Source organism: Acipenser ruthenus, chromosome 34 (genome assembly GCF_902713425.1).
Source record: "Acipenser ruthenus chromosome 34, fAciRut3.2 maternal haplotype, whole genome shotgun sequence".
NCBI classification, from domain to species: Eukaryota; Metazoa; Chordata; class Actinopteri; order Acipenseriformes; family Acipenseridae; genus Acipenser; species Acipenser ruthenus.
The window spans coordinates 2,421,643-2,449,159 of NC_081222.1; the positions used below are offsets into that span (position 1 = coordinate 2,421,643).

The 27,517-nt window shown below is 40.9% G+C and overlaps 1 protein-coding gene across 1 annotated transcript; it reads right to left on the reverse strand.

The window, feature by feature from the left end:
• Window positions 1-5,719: 5,719 nt before the first annotated feature.
• Window positions 5,720-26,887, reverse strand: LOC117966828 (retinol dehydrogenase 8-like). Its single transcript, XM_034913540.2, has 6 exons — window positions 26,724-26,887; window positions 13,248-13,409; window positions 11,148-11,327; window positions 10,337-10,430; window positions 9,577-9,760; window positions 5,720-8,593 (listed from the first exon to the last, which is right to left on the reverse strand). Exons 1-6 carry the CDS (start codon window positions 26,827-26,829, stop codon window positions 8,366-8,368), a joined length of 954 nt encoding a protein of 317 aa, XP_034769431.2. The 5' UTR covers window positions 26,830-26,887; the 3' UTR covers window positions 5,720-8,365.
• Between the last annotated feature and the right edge of the window lie 630 nt (window positions 26,888-27,517).

Below are 27,517 nucleotides of genomic sequence, written 5' to 3' on the forward strand. Positions count from 1 at the left end.
GGGTTACAATCGTTTCCCCTCATGCCTTTTTGTCTTTCTGAACTAAACAGGGTGCTCCTGCGGCTACCTGCAGCAGCTGGTGGTTATAAGTGTCCTCTACAAGCTCTGTTGTAGTTGAGGGAACTACTCACTTGGGCTTTCTTAGAATGAAGATGCTGATGGGTCGTTTGGACTGAAATATGTTGGTGTGCAATCCATTCTATTTTTGCCTTTTTAAAATAATAAAACTGAACGCAACAGACGATAACTTTTTGAGAAGTAGATGCATACGCTGCATGAAGGGATTTGATACTACATTTTAAAAAGTGAAAACTAAAGTCTCCCCCAAAATTATGAAAGCTTTGACGTCGGTCTAAAAAAAGACAAAACCTAAAATGATTTACTACATTTAAAACATAAAAAGAATCTTTTAAAAATGCATACAGTTATGAGCAAAAACTTTGCATCACCTATAATTTTAGGATTGAGACATAATTAAAAAACAAACAAACAAACAAACAAAAAAAACTATGAGAACACAATTTAGATATTTTATTTAACATTGTGTAATCAAATAAACTACAAAATGATACCTCAAAAATCTACCGGAAGCCATAATAGCAGTACAGTAGATTTTAAAATGTCACACTTTTTTTTTTCTTCGTTAAGTATATGGAAAACTACAAAGCGGTGTGTCATTCAATATGTTAACATAACATTATTCAGCAGGTTTCATTCGACTTTATGAAGCAAAATGAGTTCATTCTATAGGGTGATGCAAAACTTTTTTGGACTCTGTTGTCATTCTGGTTGATTAAATAAATCCCGAACCAGCCATTTGTTTTATAAAAAGTAAACAATCCTTAAGTGTTCCTGAATGCTGTGGCTGATAGCTGCTTCTCTGTGTATCATCTCTGGACACACTTGGGTCTTGAAGACAGCTTCTTATCAAGCCTATACAACAGCTCTCAGCCCGACATGACAAGAGGTAGCAGAGTTTTTGGGGAGTATGGTTTCTGCACATTCTTTATACTTCACAAGAAAAAGGGTGTTTGTCTGATTCCCTGAGACTCACCTCTAGTTTCATACTTACACGGACAGCATTTTTTCCCTCTCTCGTGCGTTGAAGTTTGTAGATTTGTGTTTTATTTGTACAACAGCGATGGGCTTTGTCCCTGCTTAGCTCTTAGATCTGAACAGATCGCAACCCTAGAAGAATATTGACCAGCAATCACTCTGTTTAGCTGCTTAGCTTTTCTGAGATTGAAGCCGATCGCAATCCAAGAACCAAGTATTGACCAGACCTGACCCTTCTGCTGCTGCTGCAGCTAGCCTTCTGAGATCTGAGCAAATCACACTTGAGAGAAGAAGTACTGACCAGACCTTGAGCAAACTTCTTAGGTTTACTGAGTTGTTGAGCCGGTCATCACAGTCCAAACAGTACTGACCAGGCCTGACCCTGCTGCTGGAAGGTATACTCAAATCACACCAGTCTTACCTGCAGTAGTCCTTGCTAACATGCTTTGGAACTTGAATCTACATTTTCAAAGCGATCCCAAATTCAAGGCATTATAAATTGCACAAACAGCACACTGTAATTACACCAAGTGGTTTTTTTTTTCTCCTGTAAAGTTAATGGGCCTTAAAGCAATGATGAAATTACTCTCGATAATTGTGGTTTACTTTGATTTGCTAATTGCATCTAGTATGGTAATTAGCTCAATTTGCTGCCCCTGATTGAATTAGGCTCTCTCCAGTGGCAATTCTGAGATTTAAGCTGTGTGGTGTATTTCAGTAAAAGGAGAAGAGAGGGGTTGTATGGTAAAGCTTAGGTAAACATTGTAAAAAACAGTGGGGTATGGTTAAGCATGTTAAAAAAACATGGCAAGTCAGGGTAAACTATGATAAATGCATTGCATAAGTATAGGAAAACTGCAAAGTACCGCAAAAAACTGACTGTGGTAAACTTTTAAAACAGCTAGTACAAAAACATACGGGCTGCCTCCTATCAGATTATATTACTACTGTGCATGATACTTCATTAACATAACACTTTCCCATTTATGTAATAGAGTTGTACAGCCATGGCCAAATCACGGATTTCTTTGCTTGCTTTTCAAGCAGTTTTTCTAACGGCACTCACGCTGAAAATCTGTTGTTTTGACATGAGCTGATTAGCAAAGACGTTTGAAGGCTACCAGACCAGCAGAATAGATTATATCCTGGGAGGAAGTTTAGAGAACTTGACAAGTGTTTTGATCAGGCTGTTTCGAAAGAACAGGATGAAAGCTACTGCATAAAACCGAAAGAGCACCTCGGAACAAGTCTGAAATACCATCTGAACGGATGTATTAGGATTCTTCTTGTTAAGTTTGTCTTTGCAGGGATGGGAATAAGACTACTATTGCATAGCAGTTTCACCCAGTTCCAGGTTTTAATATGTGCTTGATTAGGTATAGGTAACAGACAGGTCTTATTAAACTCATCGTGAAACCAGGAATGGAATTGCTATGCAATGGGCCTTATTTCCATCCCTGCCTTGCACATCATGTTTCAATCATCACATCCTGGTGCTTTTCTTAAAGTTTAAAGCACTGTCATGTCTCATCACTACGCACAACCATTTTAATGCTATCAGAGTAGCAAGAGACAGATTAGTTGCAGTCAGCGACTTGTAAATTGCTATTCCTGATCAATTTCTCACTAGATTTCAGATTATTATTAGAAATGCTGTTGCTAAATAAGGGCCCTAGTTTTAAAAGAAGTGTAAATGACTGACCCACCATAACTCTTCTGAAACTCATGGAGCAGTTTGAAAAGTGATAATTTCGGGTTTCCTGTATGTAGCAGTGTGGAGTAGTGGTTAGGGCTCTGGACTCTTGACCGGAGGGTTGTGGGTTCAATCCCCAGTGGGGGGACACTGCTGTTGTACCCTTGAGCAAGGTACTTTACCTAGATTGCTCCAGTAAAAACCCAACTGTATAAATGGGTAATTGTATGTAAAAATAATGTGATATCTGTATAATGTGAAATAATGTATAATGTGATATCTTGTAACAATTGTAAGTCGCCCTGGATAAGGGCGTCTGCTAAGAAATAAATAATAATAATAATAATGTAAAAGTAGGAGCTGTTAAGTTAACTGCTCAAAAAATAGTTTGGTGTTATTTTTAGAAAGAAAAAGAACTGGTGTGAATTTAGTGCTGACGTTACTGCTTGCTAAAAATATATCTTCTCACGGCGTACAGAATGTTCTTTCTGATCTGATATCTGACCCCAAACTGGCTTTGACCTTACTTTTTGGCACCTGAACATTTTTTGGTTTTTTAAACGTGCAGCAGCTTCCTCTTCTGCTCTCTTTTAAAATCCCTGTTGCAAAATCGCCAGTTATATCAAGTGTGACTGTTGATAACGTGCTGCTTTTCAAAAATATATACGATTGGGTGCTTTAACCCTTTGTTACATTTTATCTTGAATGCTGTGCTGTCAATTAGGTCATCCAGAGCGAGTTCTAGTTTAGAAAGCAAAATACTTGATAGTGGGTTGTGCTTAAATACTCACGCTAATCAGACCACCATAGCTTTGGAAATTAATTCATTTTTTACACACAAAAAAAGAAAAAAAAGACTTGGATTGGATTTCTTGGGGTTTGACCGCTTTTGATCAGGTTTGCGATGCTAGTTTTTAAGTATATGTTTTTCCTGCTGTGCTGGACCCAGGACTTACTTGTTATTATTATTATTATTTATTTTTTTAGCAGACACCCTTATCCAGGGTGACTTACAATTGTTACAAGATATCACATTATACATTATTTCACATTATACAAATATCACAATTTTTTTTTTAATTTTTACATACAATTACCCATTTATACAGTTGGGTTTTTACTGGAGCAATCTAGGTAAAGTACCTTGCTCAAGGATACAACAGCAGTGTCCCCCACTGGGGATTGAACCCACAACCCTCCGGTCAAGAGTCCAGAGCCCTAACCACTACTCCACACTGCTGCCCACTTGTAAAGAGGATGCAAACTTGGTACAGATCTGAAATGTCATAGCTATCTTAACTAACCTATTCATCTTGTTTATAATAAGCACTTTGTAGATCATTTTCAGTTTCATTCAACGCATTCTGGTGACTTGTGGCCTCAATCGAGTTCTCAAACACTCTGGGCTCGAGTGTTGCAGAGGGACTGGCTAATGGTTACACTCTGGGGTACCGGCTGTACTTAGAGAGATGACATTGGTTCTAATCAACAAGAATATACAAGTTCATATTTCAGACCCTGTTGCTCTTTACTGACACCTCTCTCTCTCTCTAAAATCAGCAACAACAGCTGAAATGAAGACACAGAGGTAATTACGGTGGAGGGTTCGTGGTTTCCCGGTTGTCCTAGCTTGCTGTGCGTCCCTGTCAATTGGGACAGGCGGCCCCCTAGAGAGCTCTTGTCCGCGGCTCTCTGGCTCTCTATTAGACCTGTCGCTTCCAATGATCATGCAGAAACCAAATCCCGGGAATCCCACACAAACATACCGGAGGTTCTCCAAACACAGGCTGGGGATTACGACTCGGGAACCAGAGGGATCCGTTGTAATGACCCTTTGGTAATTGATTACTGTACAGCTCTGACCAAAGTTTTTGCATCACCCTATAGAATGAACTCATTTTGCTTCATAAAGTCGAATGAAACCTGCTGAGTCATGTTGCACTTACATATTGAATTACGTACCGCTTTGTAGTTTTCTATACACTTAACGGAAAAACTGACAAAATTGGAAAAAGTGACATTTTGAAATCTAACCTGAAATAATGTACTACTACTATTATGGCTTCCTGGTAGACTTTTGCGATACCATTTTGTAGTTTCTTTGGTAACATGATAATCATGTATTTTTTATTTTTTTTAATTATGTCTCAATCCTAAAATTCTAGGTGATGTAAAACTTTTGGCCAGAGCTGCAGATGCATCTGGAGTTAATTAGGGTAATTAATTAATTAACTCAGGATACATGCACTTTTGAAAGAAGCACATGTTTCAGCAAGCGTCCGTTATCATAAAAAAAAAAAAAAATGCAATCTATTTCCAACTAGTTCAGTTCTAGATTATGAAAAGCTGTCAATTTGCATGCCTTAGTTTGCAATACTCATATTTCCAAGATAATGCCCCCTGGAGAGAAAATGTAACAGACTACCCAAAAAGGCCTTGGCTATTTTGTAGACATGAAGTTATTTGGTCAAATATGCACCGTGAACAGTTCGATTCTCCTTTCGTAATAAAATGCTGCGGATTGCCTTATGGTACAAAGAAGCGCCTGTGTCACTGAAAGATAAAAGGTGCTATACCGTTCACTATGAAGACACTGCGCTTGTAATAGTCTTCAGCACTTGAATGCACACATTCAGTAGGGTGGAAGAATCTGCAGGTCTTAACAGCTGTGCAGAACTGAGCAGTGTGGAAAATACAAAGGAGGCTCTATACTGCCCTCTGGTGACCAGGGAACACACACACCTCACGTAAACAGTTGTAGCAACACATAACACAATACAATAAAAAGTACCCTTTAAGGTTTTTACAAAGTGGTCAGTTTGTTTCCAGTAATAACAATTCTATACTAATGTACACACAGTGAGCTCCAACCGAAAAATATACATGTCAAAATATATTATATACGAATTCATTCACAGACACGCCTTACAACCAAATAGCAACAAAAATAAAGACAAGTGCACGAAAAAATGTGTCAAAGCATTCATGTTTATTTGTCTTTCTAAGGTCCGCGTAACAAATGTCATTTAGCTTCAGGCGCATTCCTACAAATCATTGGAAATGTGATTAGACATAAAAACATACTATAGGCCTCTGTAAGATGTTATCTGGAATGCTTTTCCACTTACTGTAATGGGAAGTTAATTGTGAGGGGAGGGAGACTCATTTTCGCGGTGCGTTTCCCGCGATTTGGATAATTGCAGGTGCCTAATCCCCCCCCTGATCTGCTGAAGGGTAACATTTAGGCAGCATTAGTCCTTTCTTAGCTATAACTTGCTTAGCAGCTTTTAGACTGTAGCTTCGTTTTTCAGGTGCTGCAGATTCACACTGAATCAACATTCTGAAACCTGACCTTGTCTGGATTAGTGAATTGTCCTTACAGACCTGGCCAGAAGTTTTGCATCACCCTATAGAATGAACACATTTTGCTTCTTAAAGTCGAATGAAACCTGCTGATTACGTTAACATATTGAATTACACGCCGCTTTGTAGTTTCTTTGATTACATGATGTTCAATAAAAGATCAAAACTGAAATGTATTTGTTTATGATTGTAAATCGCCCTGGATAAGGGCGTCTGCTAAGAAATAAATAAATTAATAATAATAATAATAATAATAATAATAATAATAATAATAATAATAATAATAATATATTGTGCAATAATAACGTATCAAATCCTCTCCTCCCTTAACCGAACGAAGGTCATTATGGAAAATACACAGGTGAAAAGAGACACGCAACCAAAGCTAAATAGATTGCGTACTCCAGTTAACGTTGCATCAATACGCGTTCCGACCAACTTTTTAATTTTTTTTTTTTTTTTTTATCAGCAATGGCACCCTACAATCAGTTCCAAATGCTCCCCATGGCTCCGTGTCTGGTGACATCTGTGATGGAGCGAAGGGGTCCCATCAAGGTACAACCCTGCCTTCCAATCTAGAGGACTCTTCATGAAGCTGACTTCAGGGTAGCAGGTTTGCACTGACTTTACAGCTCAATGCTTTGCATCCCGTAGAACAGTGCTGCCCAAACCCAGTCCTGGAGAGCCCCTATCCAGCAGGTTTTATAGGTAACCTTTAATCATCAATTTCTTAACACCTGGAACAATTTCATTGTGCTCAATTGTGATCAATTAAGTAGGTGATTTATTAAATGAAGTCATTTAGAGATCATTTGGTACAAAAAATGAACTACCCTTTTCAGCCCTCAATGGCCTGGATTACATGCTGGGAAAATGTCACGACTTATCTGTCTACTGTCATGACTTATTTAAGGTGGTAGAGCTGAATTATAATTTTAGATAATTTTGGTTTATTTAATTTAACAATTCCTGCTTTGAAACTTCATGTTGTATTTGATTTTTGTATAATGAATTACATTTGTATTCAAACATAAACTAAACATAAACCAAAACTGACTAAAATTGTAATCCAGACCGTACCACAATAAATAAGTCATGACAGTAAACAAGTCATGACATTTTCCCAGCATGCAAACTGGCCCAATGACCAGAGTTCCCTTAACTGAACAAGTTATTCGCTTAATTGATCAATAACTTCCATGTGTTCCCAGTCTTTAGAAATTAGCGATTTAGGGTGACCTACAAAGCGTACTGGATAAGGGCTCTCCAGGACCGCGTTTGGGCAGCACTGCCCTAGAATTTTAGGTTTGAGACATCATTTAAAAAAAAAAATAAATAAAAACTATATGAACATAATTTAGATCTTTTATTTAACTTTATGGTACCCAATGGATTAAATTAAGAATTAGATTTGGTACTTTTTTATGAACGATACCTCATTTTTGTTTTAAGATTAATTGAGGTCTGTAATTCAATTTTTGGAATGTTTTATTTTGTATGTAAATTACACTGAGATAGCAATTTATAACCTAATCGAAAATTGATGAACAAATATCTGTGATATACCAGGTGTGGCAAATCAATTGGTAATTTGTGTTGCATGTCCATGAACTAACACTTTATTGTAATTACCTGTTAAACTCAGTGTATTTAAATTGAGGTATTGAAGCTGTGTGTATACACACTGATGAAGCCTTTTTGGCTGAAACATGTTTGTGATTTTTCTTTGTGGATTAGACCTTTTAATCTGTTTGTTCTTTAAAAAAAATTAAGTTGAGAAATGAAGACTAAATAATGAAAATGACTTTTTTGAATTAATTTGTTTTTTCCTATGAGTGTGGACCTTTGTTACATTGTTTTGAATTGATCTTTTATTTAACATCATGTAATCAAAGAAACTACAAAACGACATCGCAAAAGTCTACCGTCCGGAAGCCATGACAGTAGTATAGTATTTCATTTTCGATTTAAAAAGTCCCAGTTTTTCCGATAAGTATATAGAAAACTACAAAGCGGTGTGTAATTCAGTCTGTTAACATTATTTAGCAGGTTTCATTCGACTTTATTAAATTAGTTAATTCTGTAGAGTGATGCAAAACGTTTGGCTGCCCGCCACACTAATTGAATGCAGCGAAACTTGAGACGGGTTTATGGGTTTATAAGGACTGGCCTTTGTCCTCCAGTCGGCTGGGCTGCGCCCTCTGGAGGCTGGGGCCACCATCAGAGCCTCCCTCTGTCTGACGGGCTCCACTCTCAGCTGGGAGACACTGCCCCCCTCCTGAAGCAGTTGCAGGTGATGCACTTGATCAGGTTCATGCTGAGGTGGAACAGGGGTCCGAAGTTGAAGAGCAGGTTGTAGAAGGTATGCACCGACAGGCTCCCCGACTCGTCCGCGTACTTCAGAGCCACCAGAGGCGTGTACAGCGGGTTGGTCTGGTAGCGGAGCCTCGGCAGCCTCATCCCAATCACCTGCATTGCTGCCTTGAAGGAAGAAGAAGAAATGGATGATCTTGCAGTGTTCATCAAGGGCTACATTATCAAACCCGCAAACAATCATAAGCACATGCTTTTTTTGCTTTAAGGTTAAAAGCACCAATGACCAATTCTGAATCAAAAGATGGCTTCACATGTATCCGCATGGACCTCTCAAACTACATTTCCCATTATCCTCCTGCTCACATATGTAACTGAGATGGATTTACCAGTGAGCAGGAGGATGATGGGAAAACGTAGTTCTGAGAAACACATGAGAGGCCATCTTGGAGCTGTACTAGAAACAGCCAGAAAACACTGCAATTTAAAAGAGAAAAAAAGTGGTCAAGATGTAAAAATAAAAACTTAAAACAATACCCAACAAGCCCCAGCATTCAATGCCTGAGTTGTTTATTTATGTTTTGGAAACTTTATTGGGTGTGTTTTAACTTTTCTGAAATAAGTGTGCAGTGGTGTAAAAACAGAACAGAACAGAGTCCAATCCAGTAACAGGGGATCAAAATATACTGTTAACATTCAAATCATTACAATAGAAAACTCACTGCCATTTCACTCAATAGTTTTCTACTAGACTGAGCGGGATGTTCAGCGATCTACAACAGTGTGTTCTGTGAATATTTAAGCATGCTTTGTTTTCTAGTGCACTTGAGACTTTAAGAGTGTGTGGCTACAGTGCAGCTGTAGATCTTGCTGTCCTGTCTGTGTCTATAAATAAAAAGAAAGAGAACTGATTAAAAGAAAAACCTGGACTAGTGGGGCAGACCAGCTTCCTCCTGCCTTGAAACCTGTGGAAACCTGTTCACACTGCTTCTATATCAAAGCTCCCTAACTACTTGCACTAAAGGAGATTTCTAATGAAATCTCTTCAAGCTCTGGTTTGACGCAGATTCCTGGTCACTGAGCCCCTAACCCACGGCTGAGTTTGTGGTCCCGTATTGAAAACATCAGTGGGTTCAAACAGCGCTTCTCACTTTGGCGACAGTGTCAGGGCTCTGGCCCAGGGTGGTGAATATCTCATGGGAAGCGGGCAGGTAGACTTCCTTGAAGTAGCGTACAGTTTCTGCGTCCGCACCCGGAAACTGGGACTTCCCAACCTCCTCCATCAGCTTCATCTCAAACTCTGTGTTCACAGGGCCCGGCTCAATCAGAGACACACTGCGGAGAACAGGAGATTCAGCAAGCCAGCACATCTTGTGTAATACTATATACTATATATGTATGAAGATAATTTAAATCTTTTATTTTTGTCAGTTTTTCCGTTAAGTATATGGAAAACTACAAAGCAGTACGTAATTCAATATGTTAACGGGACATTATTCAGCAGGTTTCAAAATTAGTTCATTCTATAGGGTGATGCTAAACTTTTTTCCATATTTGTGCATTAACTGAATATTTTACTGGAAAATCCGAATACAAAAATTAGAAACTTTTGGGAATGTTTTATATCATTTTGTAGTATCCTGTTATTCAGTTTATTCACTGTTTAATATCCTCTAATGCTTTTTTGTACTATTGCTGTTATTATTCCAGCAAAAATTGTTTCGAAAAAGGCTCCTCTTGGCTGAGGCGGGGAAGCATATTAGTGTTGCGCCGTGCAACACTCTTATGCGTCCCCCTCTTATTTCAGTCTTTCGAGAAGCAATTTTTGATGCACTAGAGAAAACATGCTTTTAAATTCAATCAAAGGTTGTTATCCAGCAGTTCTGTACAGCTAGATCTGCCTTTACTTACTTCACATTGAATTTCAGCAGCTGGACAGCAAGGCTTTCACAGAACCCTTCCATCGCGAACTTGGAGGCCGCGTAGACGTCATTGAAGACAATACCTGAAAGAAATGGCCATTGTAATCCGGCAGGTATGATCCTATAGAAATCTGGCTCCATCATTATATGTGTGGCTTATGTTTGTATGTTTTATGATTGATTTTATGCGTTTCTTAACCCTTATTTATTGTGTTTGATGTTGTTTGCTCTGGTGGTCTCTTACCAGGTCGTCATTGTAAATGGAAATTTTGTTCTTAGTTGACGAAATAAAGTTTTTGATTGATTGCTTCATTGAGCTCTGCCATACAGTTCTTTTGTAGTGTCCCATTTAAGGCTTTCAATGGAAAAGACTGCAAGGATCTGCAGTCTAAGGTGTAAGAAAGGGTAATCAAAATGCAGCTTATTTATGTTTTAAAAAGTTTAACACGTTTAATGAACAGAAAACCCCAGAGGAAGTGTCTGTGTCTGTTACCGTAACATTATTCAGCAGGTTTCATTTGACTTTATGAAGCAAAATCAGTTCATTCTATAGGGTGATGCCAGACTTGTGGCCATAGCTGTACACTCCCTTCATTGATGGGTTCTGAATTCAAGTGGCAAATGATTTTAAACAAACCAATCTTGTTGTTTCCTTATCTTTTATGGATTCAAAATGTCATTTTAATCATTTAGATCATATTTGTCCAAAAAATGTTCTTGAGGAAGGGAACCCCTGCCCCCCTGTCCCAGCATTCCAGTTGCTGAAACACTGGGACCTTGGTGACGTCTCCAGTCCTTACCTTGTAGCCCCATCACGCTGCTCATCGTGACGATGTGGCCGCTCTTCCTTTTCTTCATGTCCGGCAGCACAGCTTTTATCATCCGCACCGCCCCGAAAAAGTTCGTCTCGAACACCTTCTGCATGTCCTGCATGCTCAAGCTCTCGATGGGCCCGATCTGACCGACCCCAGCGTTGTTTACTGCGAACAAGACACGGGAGCGCGCACTTGCAGTACCGTACTGTTCACTTCTGAATTTCAGAAAATGAAGTCATAATGCAGCAGCACCTTTTATAAAACTGTACCACAGTAAATGTGCAGGATCACAACAGCTCAGATGCAATCTAAATAGAACAGCATTTTATTAATAGCAGAGATGCAGTGTGAATAGAATAGTACTTGTCTTACCCCTTATAAAAGTTTACCACTGTATTCTGCACAGTAATTTTGTAGTTTTCCCATGCTTTCTCCTTTGTTATACTATGCATTTACCATAGTCTGCCATGGTGGAGCAGTGTGGAGTAGTGGTTAGGGCTCTGGACTCTTGACCGGAGGGTCGTGGGTTCAATTCCAGGTGGGGGACACTGCTGCTGTACCCTTGAACAAGGTACTTTACCTAGATTGCTCCAGTAAAAACCCAACTGTATAAATGGGTAATTGTATGTAAAAATAATGTGATATCTTGTAACAATTGTAAGTCATCCTGGATAAGCGCATCTGCTAAGAAATAAATAATAATAATGGTGTGCCGTGTTTTTTTATAATATGCTTTACCATACCTCTCTGTGCTTAACCGTTTGAGGTACAAGGGACATATATGTCCCACAAATAAAAATGCTAATTTTCTTAATTTTGCAACATGTACTGACAGGTTGGATCTGGTCATCCAAATGGTCAGTTTTCTCCTCGTGATTCTTGAGTCACTCTCAGATGCATTTTAAGAAGAAACCGCAAGAACAGCAAGCGCTCACTGCCTTGCGTACCTGAAGCGATTAACCATGCTTACCTGTGCTTTACCATGCTTTCAATGTGCTTCATTACACTTTGCTATTCCAATACTATGGCAAACTTGCCTAGTAATGAATATAAAACTGTGTTTAAATAACTTCTAAGTTTATGCACTTGAGTAGGGTAGTGGTAAAGCTTTTGGGACATTCACAAAGCATTTGAAAAGCACAGTTTTTCCTCAAAAGAAAACAAAATATTGATAGTAAAAATCTTCAAATCAAAAGCACATGGGCTGATTTTAAGAGGTCATTAATGCACCATGGTTATAAAACAGTAGCAGTTTGTTGTTTCATTTTACAAAAAAAAAAACAACCAAAAAAAGGTGCATAATTGGTAAGTGCTTCATGGATATGACCCTTTGTGTATTGAACAGGTTGTAGTTTGATCTTTGAACACCGGGTGGCAGTATACACCATCGGAAGGAACGGCATAAAAACTACATTTCCAGAACTGACCCACAAAAAAGACATCTTGAAATTGCCTATTTCTGTCAAATGGGTAGAAATGCATTTATTTTTTGTAATGATTATTTCTACTAAAGTTTCAAATGAATTGTTCCTCTAAATAATTGTTGGTTTGCATGTAGTTAATGAACAGGAGATGGCGCTATGGTATACATTTCCGAATTCGAAATAGGAAAACATATGCTTAGCAAACACCCTCTGTGACACTCCACAGTCATTCTTCTACAGGAGCAGTCTAATTCTGTGCTGGCAGGATTATATGATTTACTTAGCAATTGTATGTCTGACACACATTTCTCCTCTCTATATTACCCCTGGCATGCACACTTAGAGAAGAAATGTGGGCTGCCTGTCATTCACAAAGCTCTGCTAGGACTCAGAACCTTTACCATGCTTCCCTATGCTTTACCATGCTTTCACTGTGCTTTATTACCCTTTGCTGTATGTTTACTGTGGGGAAGCCTTTATAGGGGTTAGTTTGCAATATATGTATTTTTTTAATATGCTTTACCATACCTCTTTGTGCTCTACACTGTTTTCCTTTGCCATGTTTGCCTATGCTTTACCATGCTTTCTCTGTGCTGTATTACACTTTGCTGTGCTTTTACTATGGGAAGCTTGTAGAATGGATGAGCTGCTGTTGTCTCACCCAGTACGTCCACTCTCCTGTCCTTCATGTTGTTCAGGCACTCTGCCACCGACTCGTCGCTGCACACGTCCAGCCTCTGGATGCTCAGGGTCTTGTTGAGCGTGTCGCCGGCTGCCTGCTCCAGCTTGTCTTTCTTCCGCAGGTCTCTCATGGTAGCGGTAACTGGCAAATGCAAGAAGCCAAGGGAACGTTTCAATGAGATCCAGGGGCCAGTTTCACAAAGCACTGCTAGCTAGCAAGCAATCTGATTTTTTTAACCTGTTTAAAAATATATGTTTGTAGATAGAACGATAAAGTTTAGTAGAAATCCACTCAGCTAGTCTATATGATTAAATGATAATAGCCGCTAGAGCCAGAGTGTTGCAGGGGGGACAGGTTAATGGTTACACTCTGGTGTACCAGCTGTGCTTGGGGTTTACAGGGATGTCAATAAGACTCCTATTGCACAGCAGTTTCACCCATTCCCGATTTTAATACAAGCTTGATTAGCCACAGTGTGCATAGGTAACAGGTGTGTCTTATTAAACTCCCGGTAAAATAAGGACTGGATCAAACTGCTATGCAGTGGGAGTCTTATTTCCATCCCTGGCTTTGACATGATTCTTTATTGAGGCCACAGGGTTGCTTAAGAGTTTTAGAAGTCGCCAGGATGTGACGGCTGTAAACAGACATAGATATGTAAAGTTACTCTCAGATAGCAAGACGAATGCATTCCTTTACTCTGATATGGCAGATTCATATCAAGCAGCTCTTTAAAATGACGTGTGTTCAAAAGTAAAGGGTTCAAAGCGTTTTACTCCAAAGCGTCATTAGTGTTATTTTTATCTGAAAAAACACCATTTCCGATTTTAAACAACTTAAGACTGCTTACAAGATCCCAACAAAGTTAAAAAGTCTTAGTTGTTTATATCATATCTGGTGTGGCAACTTTATTGGGGCAGAGTTTATCCTTTTAGGAAAAAAAAAAATGTTATAATGATGATTTGGAGTAAATAGCTGTTGCCCTTAGTATTGTAAAATTATTATTGTTGAATTAATGAGAAAAATAAAAAAAAATACCCTGAAATTCATATTATTGTGTACCTCCAAGGGATGTAATAGACGATTACCAATAGTGGAGTTCCATGGCTAATTTTGGCATTCTCTATAATGGTGCATGTGTTGCCCTGGTTACAGGAGCTGTACAGAACCCCCCCCCCCCCAATCATCCACCCCCCATCCCCCATCTCCTAACACCAAACTGACCACAACAATAACCCTGAGCCTCAGATTAGCACAGATTGTATTGTTGTGTAAGAACACCTCACACACACCGCTTCAGAGAGATTACAGACCTCTCTCAATTAATCTGCTTTAACCCCAAACAAGATTTAAAAGGCTGCGCACTGAGACCTTAGCGCTTCAATCAATTACACAGTAAGCCGAGAATGAATGAATCTAGTATTTACAGTTAGAGGTATAGGCCTCTCGAAAGACAACCCATACTGTACACGGTAATGAAAGTGAGTTTGTTTTTCAGTTTAATTGAGACATCCTATCAAAGTCGAAGTGGAGACACAACTGCATTCATTTCTGGTTGTCGAACCCTACAGCTCTGGCTAAAAGTTTTGCATCACCTAGAATTTTAGGATTGAGACATCATTAAAAAAAAAACATATGAACAGAATTTATATATTTTTATTTAACATTGTGTAATAAAAAAATAAAACTACAAAATGATATCGCGAAAGTCTAACGGAAGCCATAATAGTAGTACTGTATTTTATGTTAGATTTCGAAATGTGACAGCTTGTATTAAAATCTGGAATGGGTGAAACTGCTGTGCAATAGGAGTCTTATTGACATCCCTGGTTTTTTTCATTTTGTGTCAGTTTTTCATTAACTACAAAGAGGTATGTAATTCAATATGTGAACGTAACATTATTCAGCAGGTTTCATTCTATAGGGTGATGCCTATAGATGCCATAGCTGCAGTGTGTCCTGCTTGTCCTGTTTACAGGTGCAGCCTGGCACTATTTATGAACTCTTTGAATCTTTCACTTGCAACACCTTGCACAGCAAGCCAAAAGAGCTCCAAACTGCTCTAGCGGTTTAAAAATACTGACAGACTCAGCATTCCCAATTTAAATTTAAGTCTTTCACTTATGACACCTCCAGGCTTTGCCTCTTTACCAGGAGTCGTGTTTCCAGTATTCACATTGCCCCGTGAGTTTCTGTTCATTAAAACATATTCCGTAAGTGTTCTGGCTGAGAGGTTTTCCATCAGCTCATCAAAATCAGCTGATCAAATTACTTGTGGAATGTGTTTTTTTATTTTTAATTTTAGCGGTTGGAATTTGGAGATATTTAGATTGTGTCCAGATGGTCTATGGAGTGTGGTCTTGAAATTCTGTCTCCCCAGGATAGTATCTATTCAAAAGAAAAAATGCGTTGCACATAACATACAAAGTACAAGAGAAGTCTTCTTCTTTGGACACATTTACTAAAGTTGTGCACCAAGTCCAAAGTTTGCCCCACTTTCTTCTAAATGGAATGAAGACACGTCAGTGGGCCGGAGGTAGGGGCAGGTGAGGGTTGTTCGGTGGACACGCACAGAGACAGAGGATGAAATGGCATCACACCACACATGCATGCAGGGTTTATTTCACTGGCTTGCAGCACACAGTACCACCATGGTAAGTACCAACAATGGTAACAGCCAGGCGAGGATACACAGCAAGGTAAAATAGAAAAAATACAAAAAAACTAAGAAAACACTGCTAGAAAATAACAGGTGTCGAAAAAAAAATGGTACTTTGAGAAAAAAAAAACCCCTCTCCAATAGGGTTAATTAATTTAATTATTTTAAAACAGTCCTTAACAAAGCGTTCCTTAAACAGTCCTGGGTGTTTTGTGAATAGGGTCCAGTGTTTCAAAACTAAGTATAACTAACTAGGCGTGTTTATTGTCTTATCTGCACCTAAGATTTTTTTTTTGTTTGTTTGTTTTTCAAAAGTTGACTTTTCTGATCCCTTTTAGACAAAAGCGGAGAAAACTTTGCACCCGGTGTAGACAAGTGAGTAATCTGTCACTCTGAAGATCATTTGTAATTCAGTGACAGCTACGAAAAACCAGAGAGAGAGAGAGAGAGAGAGAGAGAGAGAGAGAGAGAGAGAGATGCACAATCATATGGAGAAAGTTGGCATCCGATGAAAAAAAAATGAATACAGCTAAACTTATGGATATGCAAGGGAGGCTGAACTACTCCAAATGCGAGATGAAATAACAGACACAAGTTAACACTTCTTTAATTACACCCTTATTTTGCTTCAAATTATCTTTTATAATGAGGGGCTTCCATTTCAGGCTCAGCTCTGTTTCAAATCTGGGCTTTGTGTAGAACCCCATTGATCCCGGTTGCACCACAACAGAACTCTGTTGTCAATGTACTTCTTATTAAACTGAAAGGCTTAACGCCCGACATCCAAAGAGGGCCTCTGTCTTAATTAAAGGCTTTTCCTTTTATTTTAGCGCTGACTTCTTATAGAATTGTTACAGCACTGACTTCCTTTAGAACTGTTACAGCACTGACTTCCTTTAGAACTGACTTCCTTTAGAACTGTACAGCACTGACTTCCTTTAGAACTGTTACAGCACTGACTTCCTTTAGAACTGACTTCCTTTAGAACTGTTACAGCACTGACTTCCTTTAGAACTGTTACAGCACTGACTTCCTTTAGAACTGTTACAGCACTGACTTCCTTTAGAACTGTTACAGCACTGACTTCCTTTAGAACTATTTCAGTACTGATTTCATTCAGAACTGTTTCAGCACTGACTTCCTTTAGAACTGTTACAGCACTGACTTCCTTTAGAACTGTTTCAGTACTGATTTCATTCAGAACTGTTTCAGCACTGACTTCCTTTAGAACTGTTTCAGTACTGATTTAATTCAGAACTGTTTCAGCACTGACTTCCTTTAGAACTGTTACAGCGCTGACTTCCTTTAGAACTGTTTCAGTACTGATTTCATTCAGAACCGTTTCAGCACTGACTTCCTTTAGAACTGTTTCAGCACTGACTTCCTTTAGAACTGTTTCAGTACTGATTTCATTCAGAACTGTTACAGCACTGACTTCCTTTAGAACTGTTACAGCACTGACTTCCTTTAGAACTGTTTCAGTACTGATTTCATTCAGAACTGTTTCAGCACTGACTTCCTTTAGAACTGTTTCAGTACTGATTTAATTCAGAACTGTTTCAGCACTGACTTCCTTTAGAACTGTTACAGCGCTGACTTCCTTTAGAACTGTTTCAGTACTGATTTCATTCAGAACTGTTTCAGCACTGACTTCCTTTAGAACTGTTTCAGTACTGATTTAATTCAGAACTGTTTCAGCACTGACTTCTTTTAGAACTGTTACAGCACTGACTTCCTTTAGAACTGTTACAGCACTGATTTCCTTTAGAACTGTTTCAGCACTGACTTCCTTTAGAACTGTTTCAGTACTGATTTCATTCAGAACTGTTTCAGCACTGGCTTCCTTTAGAACTGTTTCAGCACTGACTTCCTTTAGAACTGTTACAGCACTGACTTCCTTTAGAACTGTTACAGCACTGATTTCCTTTAGAACTGTTTCAGCACTGACTTCCTTTAGAACTGTTTCAGTACTGATTTCATTCAGAACTGTTTCAGCACTGACTTCCTTTAGAACTGTTACAGCGCTGACTTCCTTTAGAACTGTTTCAGTACTGATTTCATTCAGAACCGTTTCAGCACTGACTTCCTTTAGAACTGTTTCAGCACTGACTTCCTTTAGAACTGTTACAGCACTGACTTCCTTTAGAACTGTTTCAGCACTGATTTCCTTTAGAACTGTTTCAGCACTGACTTCCTTTAGAACTGTTTCAGTACTGATTTCATTCAGAACTGTTTCAGCACTGACTTCCTTTAGAACTGTTTCAGTACTGATTTCATTCAGAACTGTTTCAGCACTGACTTCCTTTAGAACTGTTACAGCACTGACTTCCTTTAGAACTGTTTCAGTACTGATTTCATTCAGAACTGTTTCAGCACTGACTTCCTTTAGAACTGTTTCAGTACTGATTTCATTCAGAACTGTTTCAGCACTGACTTCCTTTAGAACTGTTACAGCACTGACTTCCTTTAGAACTGTTTCAGCACTGATTTCCTTTAGAACCGTTTCAGCACTGACTTCCTTTAGAACTGTTTCAGCACTGATTTCATTCAGAACTGTTTCAGCACTGACTTCCTTTAGAACTGTTACAGCGCTGACTTCCTTTAGAACTGTTTCAGTACTGATTTAATTCAGAACTGTTTCAGCACTGACTTCCTTTAGAACTGTTACAGCGCTGACTTCCTTTAGAACTATTTCAGTACTGATTTCATTCAGAACCGTTTCAGCACTGACTTCCTTTAGAACTGTTTCAGCACTGATTTCCTTTAGAACTGTTTCAGCACTGACTTCCTTTAGAACTGTTTCAGTACTGATTTAATTCAGAACTGTTTCAGCACTGACTTCCTTTAGAACTGTTACAGCACTGGCTTCCTTTAGAACTGTTTCAGTACTGATTTCATTCAGAACCGTTTCAGCACTGACTTCCTTTAGAACTGTTTCAGTACTGATTTCATTTAGAACTGTTACAGCACTGACTTCCTTTAGAACTGTTTCAGCACTGACTTCCTTTAGAACTGTTTCAGCACTGACTTCCTTTAGAACTGTTACAGCACTGACTTCCTTTAGAACTGTTTCAGCACTGATTTCCTTTAGAACTGTTTCAGCACTGACTTCCTTTAGAACTGTTACAGCACTGATTTCCTTTAGAACTGTTTCAGCACTGACTTCCTTTAGACCTGTTTCAGCACTGATTTCCTTTAGAACTGTTACAGCGCTGACTTCCTTTAGAACTGTTTCAGTACTGATTTCATTCAGAACTGTTTCAGCACTGACTTCCTTTAGAACTGTTACAGCGCTGACTTCCTTTAGAACTGTTTCAGTACTGATTTCATTCAGAACCGTTTCAGCACTGACTTCCTTTAGAACTGTTTCAGTACTGATTTAATTCAGAACTGTTTCAGCACTGACTTCCTTTAGAACTGTTACAGCGCTGACTTCCTTTAGAACTGTTTCAGTACTGATTTCATTCAGAACCGTTTCAGCACTGACTTCCTTTAGAACTGTTTCAGCACTGATTTCCTTTAGAACTGTTTCAGCACTGACTTCCTTTAGAACTGTTACAGCACTGACTTCCTTTAGAACTGTTTCAGTACTGATTTCATTCAGAACCGTTTCAGCACTGACTTCCTTTAGAACTGTTTCAGCACTGATTTCCTTTAGAACTGTTTCAGCACTGACTTCCTTCAGAACTGTTACAGCACTGACTTCCTTTAGAACTGTTTCAGCACTGACTTCCTTTAGAACTGTTTCAGCACTGATTTCCTTCAGAACTGTTACAGCACTGACTTCCTTTAGAACTGTTTCAGTACTGATTTCATTCAGAACCGTTTCAGCACTGACTTCCTTTAGAACTGTTTCAGCACTGATTTCCTTTAGAACTGTTTCAGTACTGATTTCATTCAGAACCGTTTCAGCACTGACTTCCTTTAGAACTGTTTCAGCACTGATTTCCTTTAGAACTGTTTCAGCACTGACTTCCTTCAGAACTGTTACAGCACTGACTTCCTTTAGAACTGTTTCAGCACTGGCTTCCTTTAGAACTGTTTCAGCACTGACTTCCTTTAGAACTGTTACAGCACTGACTTCTTTTAGAACTGTTCAGCGGCCTACAATAGGCATTGGGGGTTTAAAAAACAACAGGGCAGAGGTTGGGGCCAACTGGAGACCACACACACTGCAAGAGAGTGTCTTAACCACTATTATTATTATTATTATTATTATTATTTATTTCTTAGCAGACGCCCTTATCCAGGGCGACTTACAATCGCAAGCAAATACAAATACATTCAAGTGTTACAATATAAGTCATACAATAAGAACAAGAAATACAATAATTCTCAAGTGTGACAAACCACAATTCAATAATACAGCAGATAATAGTGAAAGTTACATCAGGATATGATTAAGTAGTGATAGTTACATCAGGATATGATTAAGTACAAAATACTACAGATTAAACACTTGGGAGATTACAATATTCTGAGGTACAGGATTAAATGCAGTAAAATAGGGGGCAGATAAGAGCAAAATAAAGCATATTTAAATGAAGGGTGATAGTGTCCCAGGATACAACAGAGGAGTTCTACAGGTGCTGTTTGAAGAGGTGAGTCTTAAGGAGGCGCCGGAATGTGGTCAGGGACTGGGCAGTCCTGACATCTGTAGGAAGGTCGTTCCACCACTGCGGAGCAAGGGTGGAGAAGGAGCGGGCTCGGGAGGCAGGGGAGCGTAGCGGAGGTAGAGCCAGTCTTCTAGTGCAGGCGGAGCGGAGAGGTCGAGTGGGGGTGTAGGGAGAGATGAGGGTCTGGAGGTAGCTGGGTGCAGTCTGATCAAGGCATCTGTAGGCTAGTACAAGAGTCTTGAACTGGATGCGAGCGGTGATCGGGAGCCAGTGGAGCGAGCGGAGTAGTGGAGTAGCGTGGGCGAAGCGAGGTAGAGAGAACACCAGGCGAGCAGCAGAGTTCTGGATGAGCTGGAGCGGACGGGTGGCGGACGCAGGGAGGCCAGCCAGGAGGGAGTTGCAGTAGTCTAGGCGGGAGAGTACCAGGGCCTGGACCAGGAGCTGGGTAGCATAGTTGGTGAGGAAGGGTCGGATTCTTCGGATGTTGCTCAGGAAGAATCTGCAAGTGCGTGCCAGAGTGGAGATGTGCTGGGAATAAGAGAGGCAGGGGTCCAGGGTGACCCCAAGGTTTTTAGCTGAGGAAGAGGGAGAGAGTGTGGTAGATTCCAGAGGAACAGAGATAGAGAGATCAGAGGAGGGGGAGGAGGAGGGAAAGAAAAGGAGGTCAGATTTAGAGAGGTTGAGTTTGAGGTGATGCGAGTGCATCCAGGAGGAAATAGCAGACAGACAGGTAGAGATACGGGAGGAGATGGTGGAGTCAGAGGTGGGGAAGGAGAGGAAAATCTGAGCATCATCAGCATAGAAATGGTATGAGAAACCATAGGATGCGATGAGGGGGCCCAGGGAGCGGGTGTAGAGAGAGAACAGGAGAGGACCCAAGACTGACCCTTGGGGGACTCCAGTCAAGAGAGGGTGAGGTGTGGAGGTTGCTCCACGCCAGGTTACCTGGTAAGTGCGGTTGGAGAGGTAGGAGGAGAACCAGGCCAGAGCAGTGCCAGAGATCCCCAGGTCAGCAAGAGATGATAGTAGAATAGAGTGATCAACAGTGTCAAAGGCAGCAGAGAGGTCGAGGAGAATTAGGACAGAGGAGAGAGAGGCAGCTCGGGCACACTTAAGTGAGTTGGTGACAGAGAGAAGGGCGGTTTCAGTGGAGTGAGCAGAGCGGAAGCCAGATTGGAGAGGGTCAAGCAGAGAGTGGTTGGACAGGAAAGCAGAGAGCTGGCGGTGTACAGTCCGCTCGAGGGTTTTGGAGAGGAAGGGTAGGAGGGAGACAGGACGGTAGCTCTGGAGGGAGGTGTGGTCGAGGGTAGGTTTTTTGAGGAGGGGAGTGATAGAGGCTTTTTTGAAGGCAGAGGGGAAGATGCCAGAAAGTAGAGAGGTGTTGAGGAGGGAGGAGATGAAGGGGAGTAGAGCAGGAGCAGCAGCTTGAAAGAGGTGAGTGGGGAGGGGGTCCAAGGCACACGTGGTGGGTTTGTGACCCTGGAGCAGGGAGGAGAGGTCAGAGTCTGAGAGGGGCAAGAAGGTGGAGAGGGAGGGCGAGTTAGTAGGGGATGTAGTGGGTGTAGGGGTTGGAGCAGGAGGGGGTGCGGGGGAGGGAGAGGTGTTAAAGAGTTTGCGGATATCTGAGATTTTAGAAGAGAAGAAGGAGGCAAAGTCGTCAGGGGAGATAGAGGAGGGAGGAGGAGGGGGGGGAGGGTTTAGGAGGGAGGAGAAGGTAGAGAATAGTTTACGTGGGTTGTTAGTGGAGGCTTGGATTACAGATTGGAAATAAGCACATTTAGCAGAGGAGAGAGTAGAGGAGAAGGAGGAGAGAAGAGTGCGGTAAAGGTCTAGGGCAGCAGGGAGTTTGGTTCTCTTCCATTTCTTTTCAGCAGATCGCAGTGTGATTCTTGCCGAGCGGAGCACAGAGGAGAGCCAGGGATGGGGAGGGGAGGGGCGAGCGGGTCGGGAGGTGAGGGGACAGAGGGAGTCGAGGGAGGAGGTGAGTGAGGAGAAGAGGGTGGAGGTAGCAGAGTCTACGGAGAGTTGTGAAAAGGAGTCGATAGGAGGGAGGTGAGAGAGAGCAGTGGAGGCAAGGACAGAGGGGGAGAGAGAGCGGAGGTTACGGCGAGAGGCGACAGTGGGGGTAGGAGGAGCAGGGAGAGGGGGGAGAGACAGAGAAAAAGAGATGAAATAGTGATCAGAGAGGTCCAGGGGGGTGACAGAGAGGTTGGAGGGGCAGCAGGCCCTGGAGAAGGTGAGGTCCAGTTGACGGCCAGCTTTGTGGGTAGGAGGGGACGGAGAGAGACAGAAGTCGAAGGAGTGAAGGAGAGGGAGGAATCCAGCAGAGTGGCTGGGGTTGGAGAGATGGATGTTGAAGTCACCCAACAGGACAGTCGGGGTAGACAGAGAGGGGAGGGAGGAGAGTAGATAGTCGAGTTCATCCAGAAAGTGAGTGAGAGGCCCAGGGGGGCGGTACAAAACAATGAGCAGGAGTTGACAGGGAGAGGTTAGTTGGACTGCATGAAATTCAAAGGTAGTGACAGAGAGGGAGGTGAGATCAGAGGGGACAGAAAAGAGTAAGGAGGGAGAGAGGAGAAGACCCGTCCCACCTCCCCGTCCGGTGAGACGCGGGGTATGGGACAGGACGTAGAGAGAGGACAGGGCAGCAGGAGTAACAGTGTTATCAGGGGACAGCCAGGTTTCAGTGAGAGCAAGGAAATCGAGCGAGAGGTGGGAGGCAAAGGCAGAGACTATACAAAAGAGGCAAGGTGTAGCGGGTAGGGTGTGTGTCGAAACTCATATTTTCCAAGTAATACCCTTTAAGAAATTTGAAATGTTTAGGTATTCATTATTTGGAATAAAACATGTTGATTACTCAACACAAATCAATGCGGTCCCTTGTCATCCCTTGTTTGCATAATTATTGAGTATCAATCAATAACAAACTGGCAGTGTATTTAATATAGAACCTGCCGTGATAAAAACTAAAACTCATTTATATTTTATTACTTGTCTTTCCTTTATCCTTCTGATGTGATTTTTTTTCTTCACTTTCCTTAGTTCCCTTTAGAAATCTCTGCAGTGAATTGTGGGATTGTAGTCCTGGACAAGGTGTGTTCGCTGATCAAACTCGACAAAGAACTACATATCCCAGCGTCCACAGCGGTAGCTCGAGTTCGGTTTATGCAATGGTCACATTAACGTGATCAATCAGTTGCATTTGTTAGTTTTGCAACGTAGTGTAGTGTGCACGGGGGAAGGCAGCAGCAGGGCTGGTAGGTGATGTAATCACACACAGAGACATAAGCCCGATATACGCTCCTTGCAAAGGAGCCATTTCTTTTGTACAGTGGTATCGGCTCTATGCTTTAGTGCGAGAGGTCCCGGGTTCGCACCCGCCCTCCCTCCACCTGTGTGTGGATTGCCTCGCCCTGTGTGATGCGCCTGCCTGCGTTAACAGAGATTGCTACAGTATTTTTTAACGTCGGTTTATGGCCGCAGTAAAAATGTCAGCGTCCCAAATGAAAGGAAAAAGATGCTTCCAAACAGTTTTTAAAAGTTAATTCTATGGGATGATGCAAAACATTTGGCCATAGCTGTAGTGTCTCTCCAGTACCTCAGCATGCATTACTGGTATACTGTTAAAACTCTTCCTAACTAGTCAAAATTCACCCTGTTAAATGAAACGATGTCAGCATTGTGTAGCAGACCGCCCTAGGCAGCATGCTAACATTCCCCATCCTGCAGTGAACACAACATGGGTCTCTCAATCAATTCGACAAGCAGCATGTTGACGTATGGAAATAACACCATGTCAATCTGCGGGGACAGGAATAAGAGAGACCAATGTATTGAACAGAGCTTTTAAATTTGATTCTAGCTCAGCATTTCCTCATTGAGAACGCCTAAAGTCATGTCAGCGATCACCGAAACCGCTCTGTGGGTTTGTTGTTCTTGTGATCATAATCATAGGGATTTTGCACATTCCTTTGCCTGTAAATTAATATCACTCAGGACCAGCTTGTCTGTGGAAGCCCAAGGGTAAGGACCATTTTGGGGCTTGTCAGGTGCCTTTATGATGTAACAAGGAATTACAATTATTTTCCTGTATGGGTTAGGACTGTCATTATAGGGCTTATCACTCTGAATAAGTTTCCACAAACAACTGGAAGAGGAAACAAAAGTAGATGAAGACTATCAGGATGATGAGAAAGAGAGAGAAGTCACATTGTGGGTGAAGAGCAGGGGAGGCAATCTGTTCAAAGTGGGCTAGGATAGGCTCCTGTTCTTTACATAACTTCTCAAAGGATCCTTCAAGTGCCATTTTTAGGGTCCTCTTTCAATAAATGAGCCGGATAATGGGCCAGTCGTGTCCACCCATCTGTCTGTCTGTCTGTCTGTCTGTCTGTCTGGACACAGTGAACACAGTAACTGCCTTCTGCATCCTGATCTTCTCCTTTGGATGTAATGGATTGCATTGAGCTTTGATCTGCTAAACTCTCAATTGTATAGCACCATTCTTAACCTCTCAGGTACTGTGCGGTTATTATGTGATTATGAGAACCCTCTGTATGCGTGTGTACTGTTTTCTTTTTTTTTTAATAAGGAATAGCATGAGGTTCCTAATCAAGTGAAAACATGACATCTCTTAAAAGGTAGTAGTTTCAGAGCAAATTTACAGTTCATATACATAATAATAACTAGTGCTCACATTTTTCAATGGGCTTACCTAGTTGATATTAACGTTAACACCAGCAACAGAGCAATGCGCGTCTCTCTCTCTCTCTCTCTCTCTCTCTCTCTCTCTCTCTCTGAGTTTACATAACTTTTACGAGACTCTTAAAGCAAAGTTCAAATTGCTTTGTTGTTAAAAGCAAACTACTACCCTGGGAATGTTTGTCCTTTTCAAAACTCACGAGAAACTTTCTTGTTTCATTTTTAAATGAAATAATTATCATTTCCCAAGTGTCTGCAAATGCACTCGTTATTATCATGTTGGTATTGATCATTATCAACTAGCAATCGCTATGTACTGCTGTAAAAGCAGAGCAGAGTGTATAAAAGCCCAGTGAAAGTCTGTTTAAGAGTATGGCAAAGCTTAGTAAAAAAACAACAACAAAAAAAACATTATAAACTGGAAAAAAACTTTAACAAGCTATCGGAACACCTGAGTTTAAAAAAAACCCAAAAAATAACCTTTTTATTCTGGTAGACAAACATTGCATGGGAAAAACATGTCAGCCTATGAAATTACTGTGCAAACCTATCAACATTTTCTTTTTCCAGTTTTGCTACACATTAATTACTATGTTTGGTACTGTTCTGGCAATTTTGAATTCGTTGAACTGTACAGTTCCACAGTGTTGCTGTAGTTAAATCATAGGCTGTCTACAGTACAGATTTGTCATTTTAATCACAGTTGAGGCTAACTAACAGGAGAGAAACTATTTGTTTGCCGCTATCACTGATGCCGTGATAAATCGCGACCAAAGTTCAGTTGGCCAAGAGAGATACGTATGTTTATTTTTTTTATCAAAATACACCCATCAGTGCCACATTGATTGCAGAGTCACTCTTTCTTCTGCCACTAACATAGACAGTTTTGTTGTTTTTCTCTGCCTACAGGGATGGGAATAAAACTGTAGCAGTCTCACCCATTCCAGGTTTCATTTGATTAGCTGACAAGCTCGGGTGTGTCTTATTCAACTCCTAGTAAAACCAGGAATGGATCAAACTGCTATGCAATCTGAGCCTTATTTTCATCCCTGGTCGATTATACTTGCATCATTGTCATCAGGGAGACCGCACTCATTTTTCAGCCCAGTGTGTGAAGCATACAATTATCCACGCTATTAAACCCGGCGAAACAGTCCCTCTTCACAAAGAGCAGCTTTGTATCTGAAGAGTGACTTTCAGGGAACTGGCAGTGCTTTTCGTGCTGGCAGGCAGGTTTCTTTTTAGAAACGAGCATTCAGATGATAATTTGCAAGCCTCTGGAGAAAAGGGGTTTACAACTCCGAAAGAATAGCGTGATTATAAATCAGCCTGAACCCAACATGTTATTACCCTACCCTGGCTTGCAGGTTTCAGTCTCAGGTCAGCTGCCATACCTTTATAACACAGGCACCCACGGAGTTAAGAATGGCTGTCGCATTGCAAGAATTGTAAATCTGTAACATGACGGAGATCACACCTTACCATGATAGCGTTTCTTAGCGTCCTGGGCCAGAAGTACTGCGAGTCGAAGGCCAATCCCGGAGGAGCAGCCTGTGACCAGGACAGCTTTCTGCTCGTCGCTTGCCATGACTGTGTGACAGAAAGAGGACTGGAGGGGGTTTTAACTAAAGAGGATCACACAACTTGGAACAACACGGCAGTCACATGGGCCTGTCTAATCAGCTGTTGCTTAAACATTCAGGGACACACAACATTAACCTTGTGTGCTCTCTCACTCTCTCTCTCTCTCCTCTCACTTTCTCTCTCTCTCTCTCTCACTCTCTCTCTCTCTCTCTCTCTCTCTCTCTTTCTTTCTCTCTCCCTGAGTTGAGTGTGCATCTCCTCAGCCAACTGATACTGCAGTATTTTAGACGGAGAAACATTAACAATGTACTTGCGCTGCAATAACGCTGCAGACAGGACACCACAAGCCCAATTCACAAAACTGTTAAGTCTAATTTGATTAATTTAAATCAAATCTGAAACCTGTACTCACAGAGGGTCACTGCGGTGAACAGGGGTGGAAGAAAACTTTGACTCTAGACCCCTCTGCTGGCCGCATATATACAAGCAGAAAAGGTAAAGGAAACTTAAATCTAGTACTGTACAGTACGTGCTTTCCACTCATATACAATTATGGGTTTATTTGTATGCTGCTTTACCCCTGTTGTATATAACGCTTTACAATATCGCACTGTGTGTTATTTACAGTGCCTTGCGAAAGTATTCGGCCCCCTTGAACTTTGCGACCTTTTGCCACATTTCAGGCTTCAAAC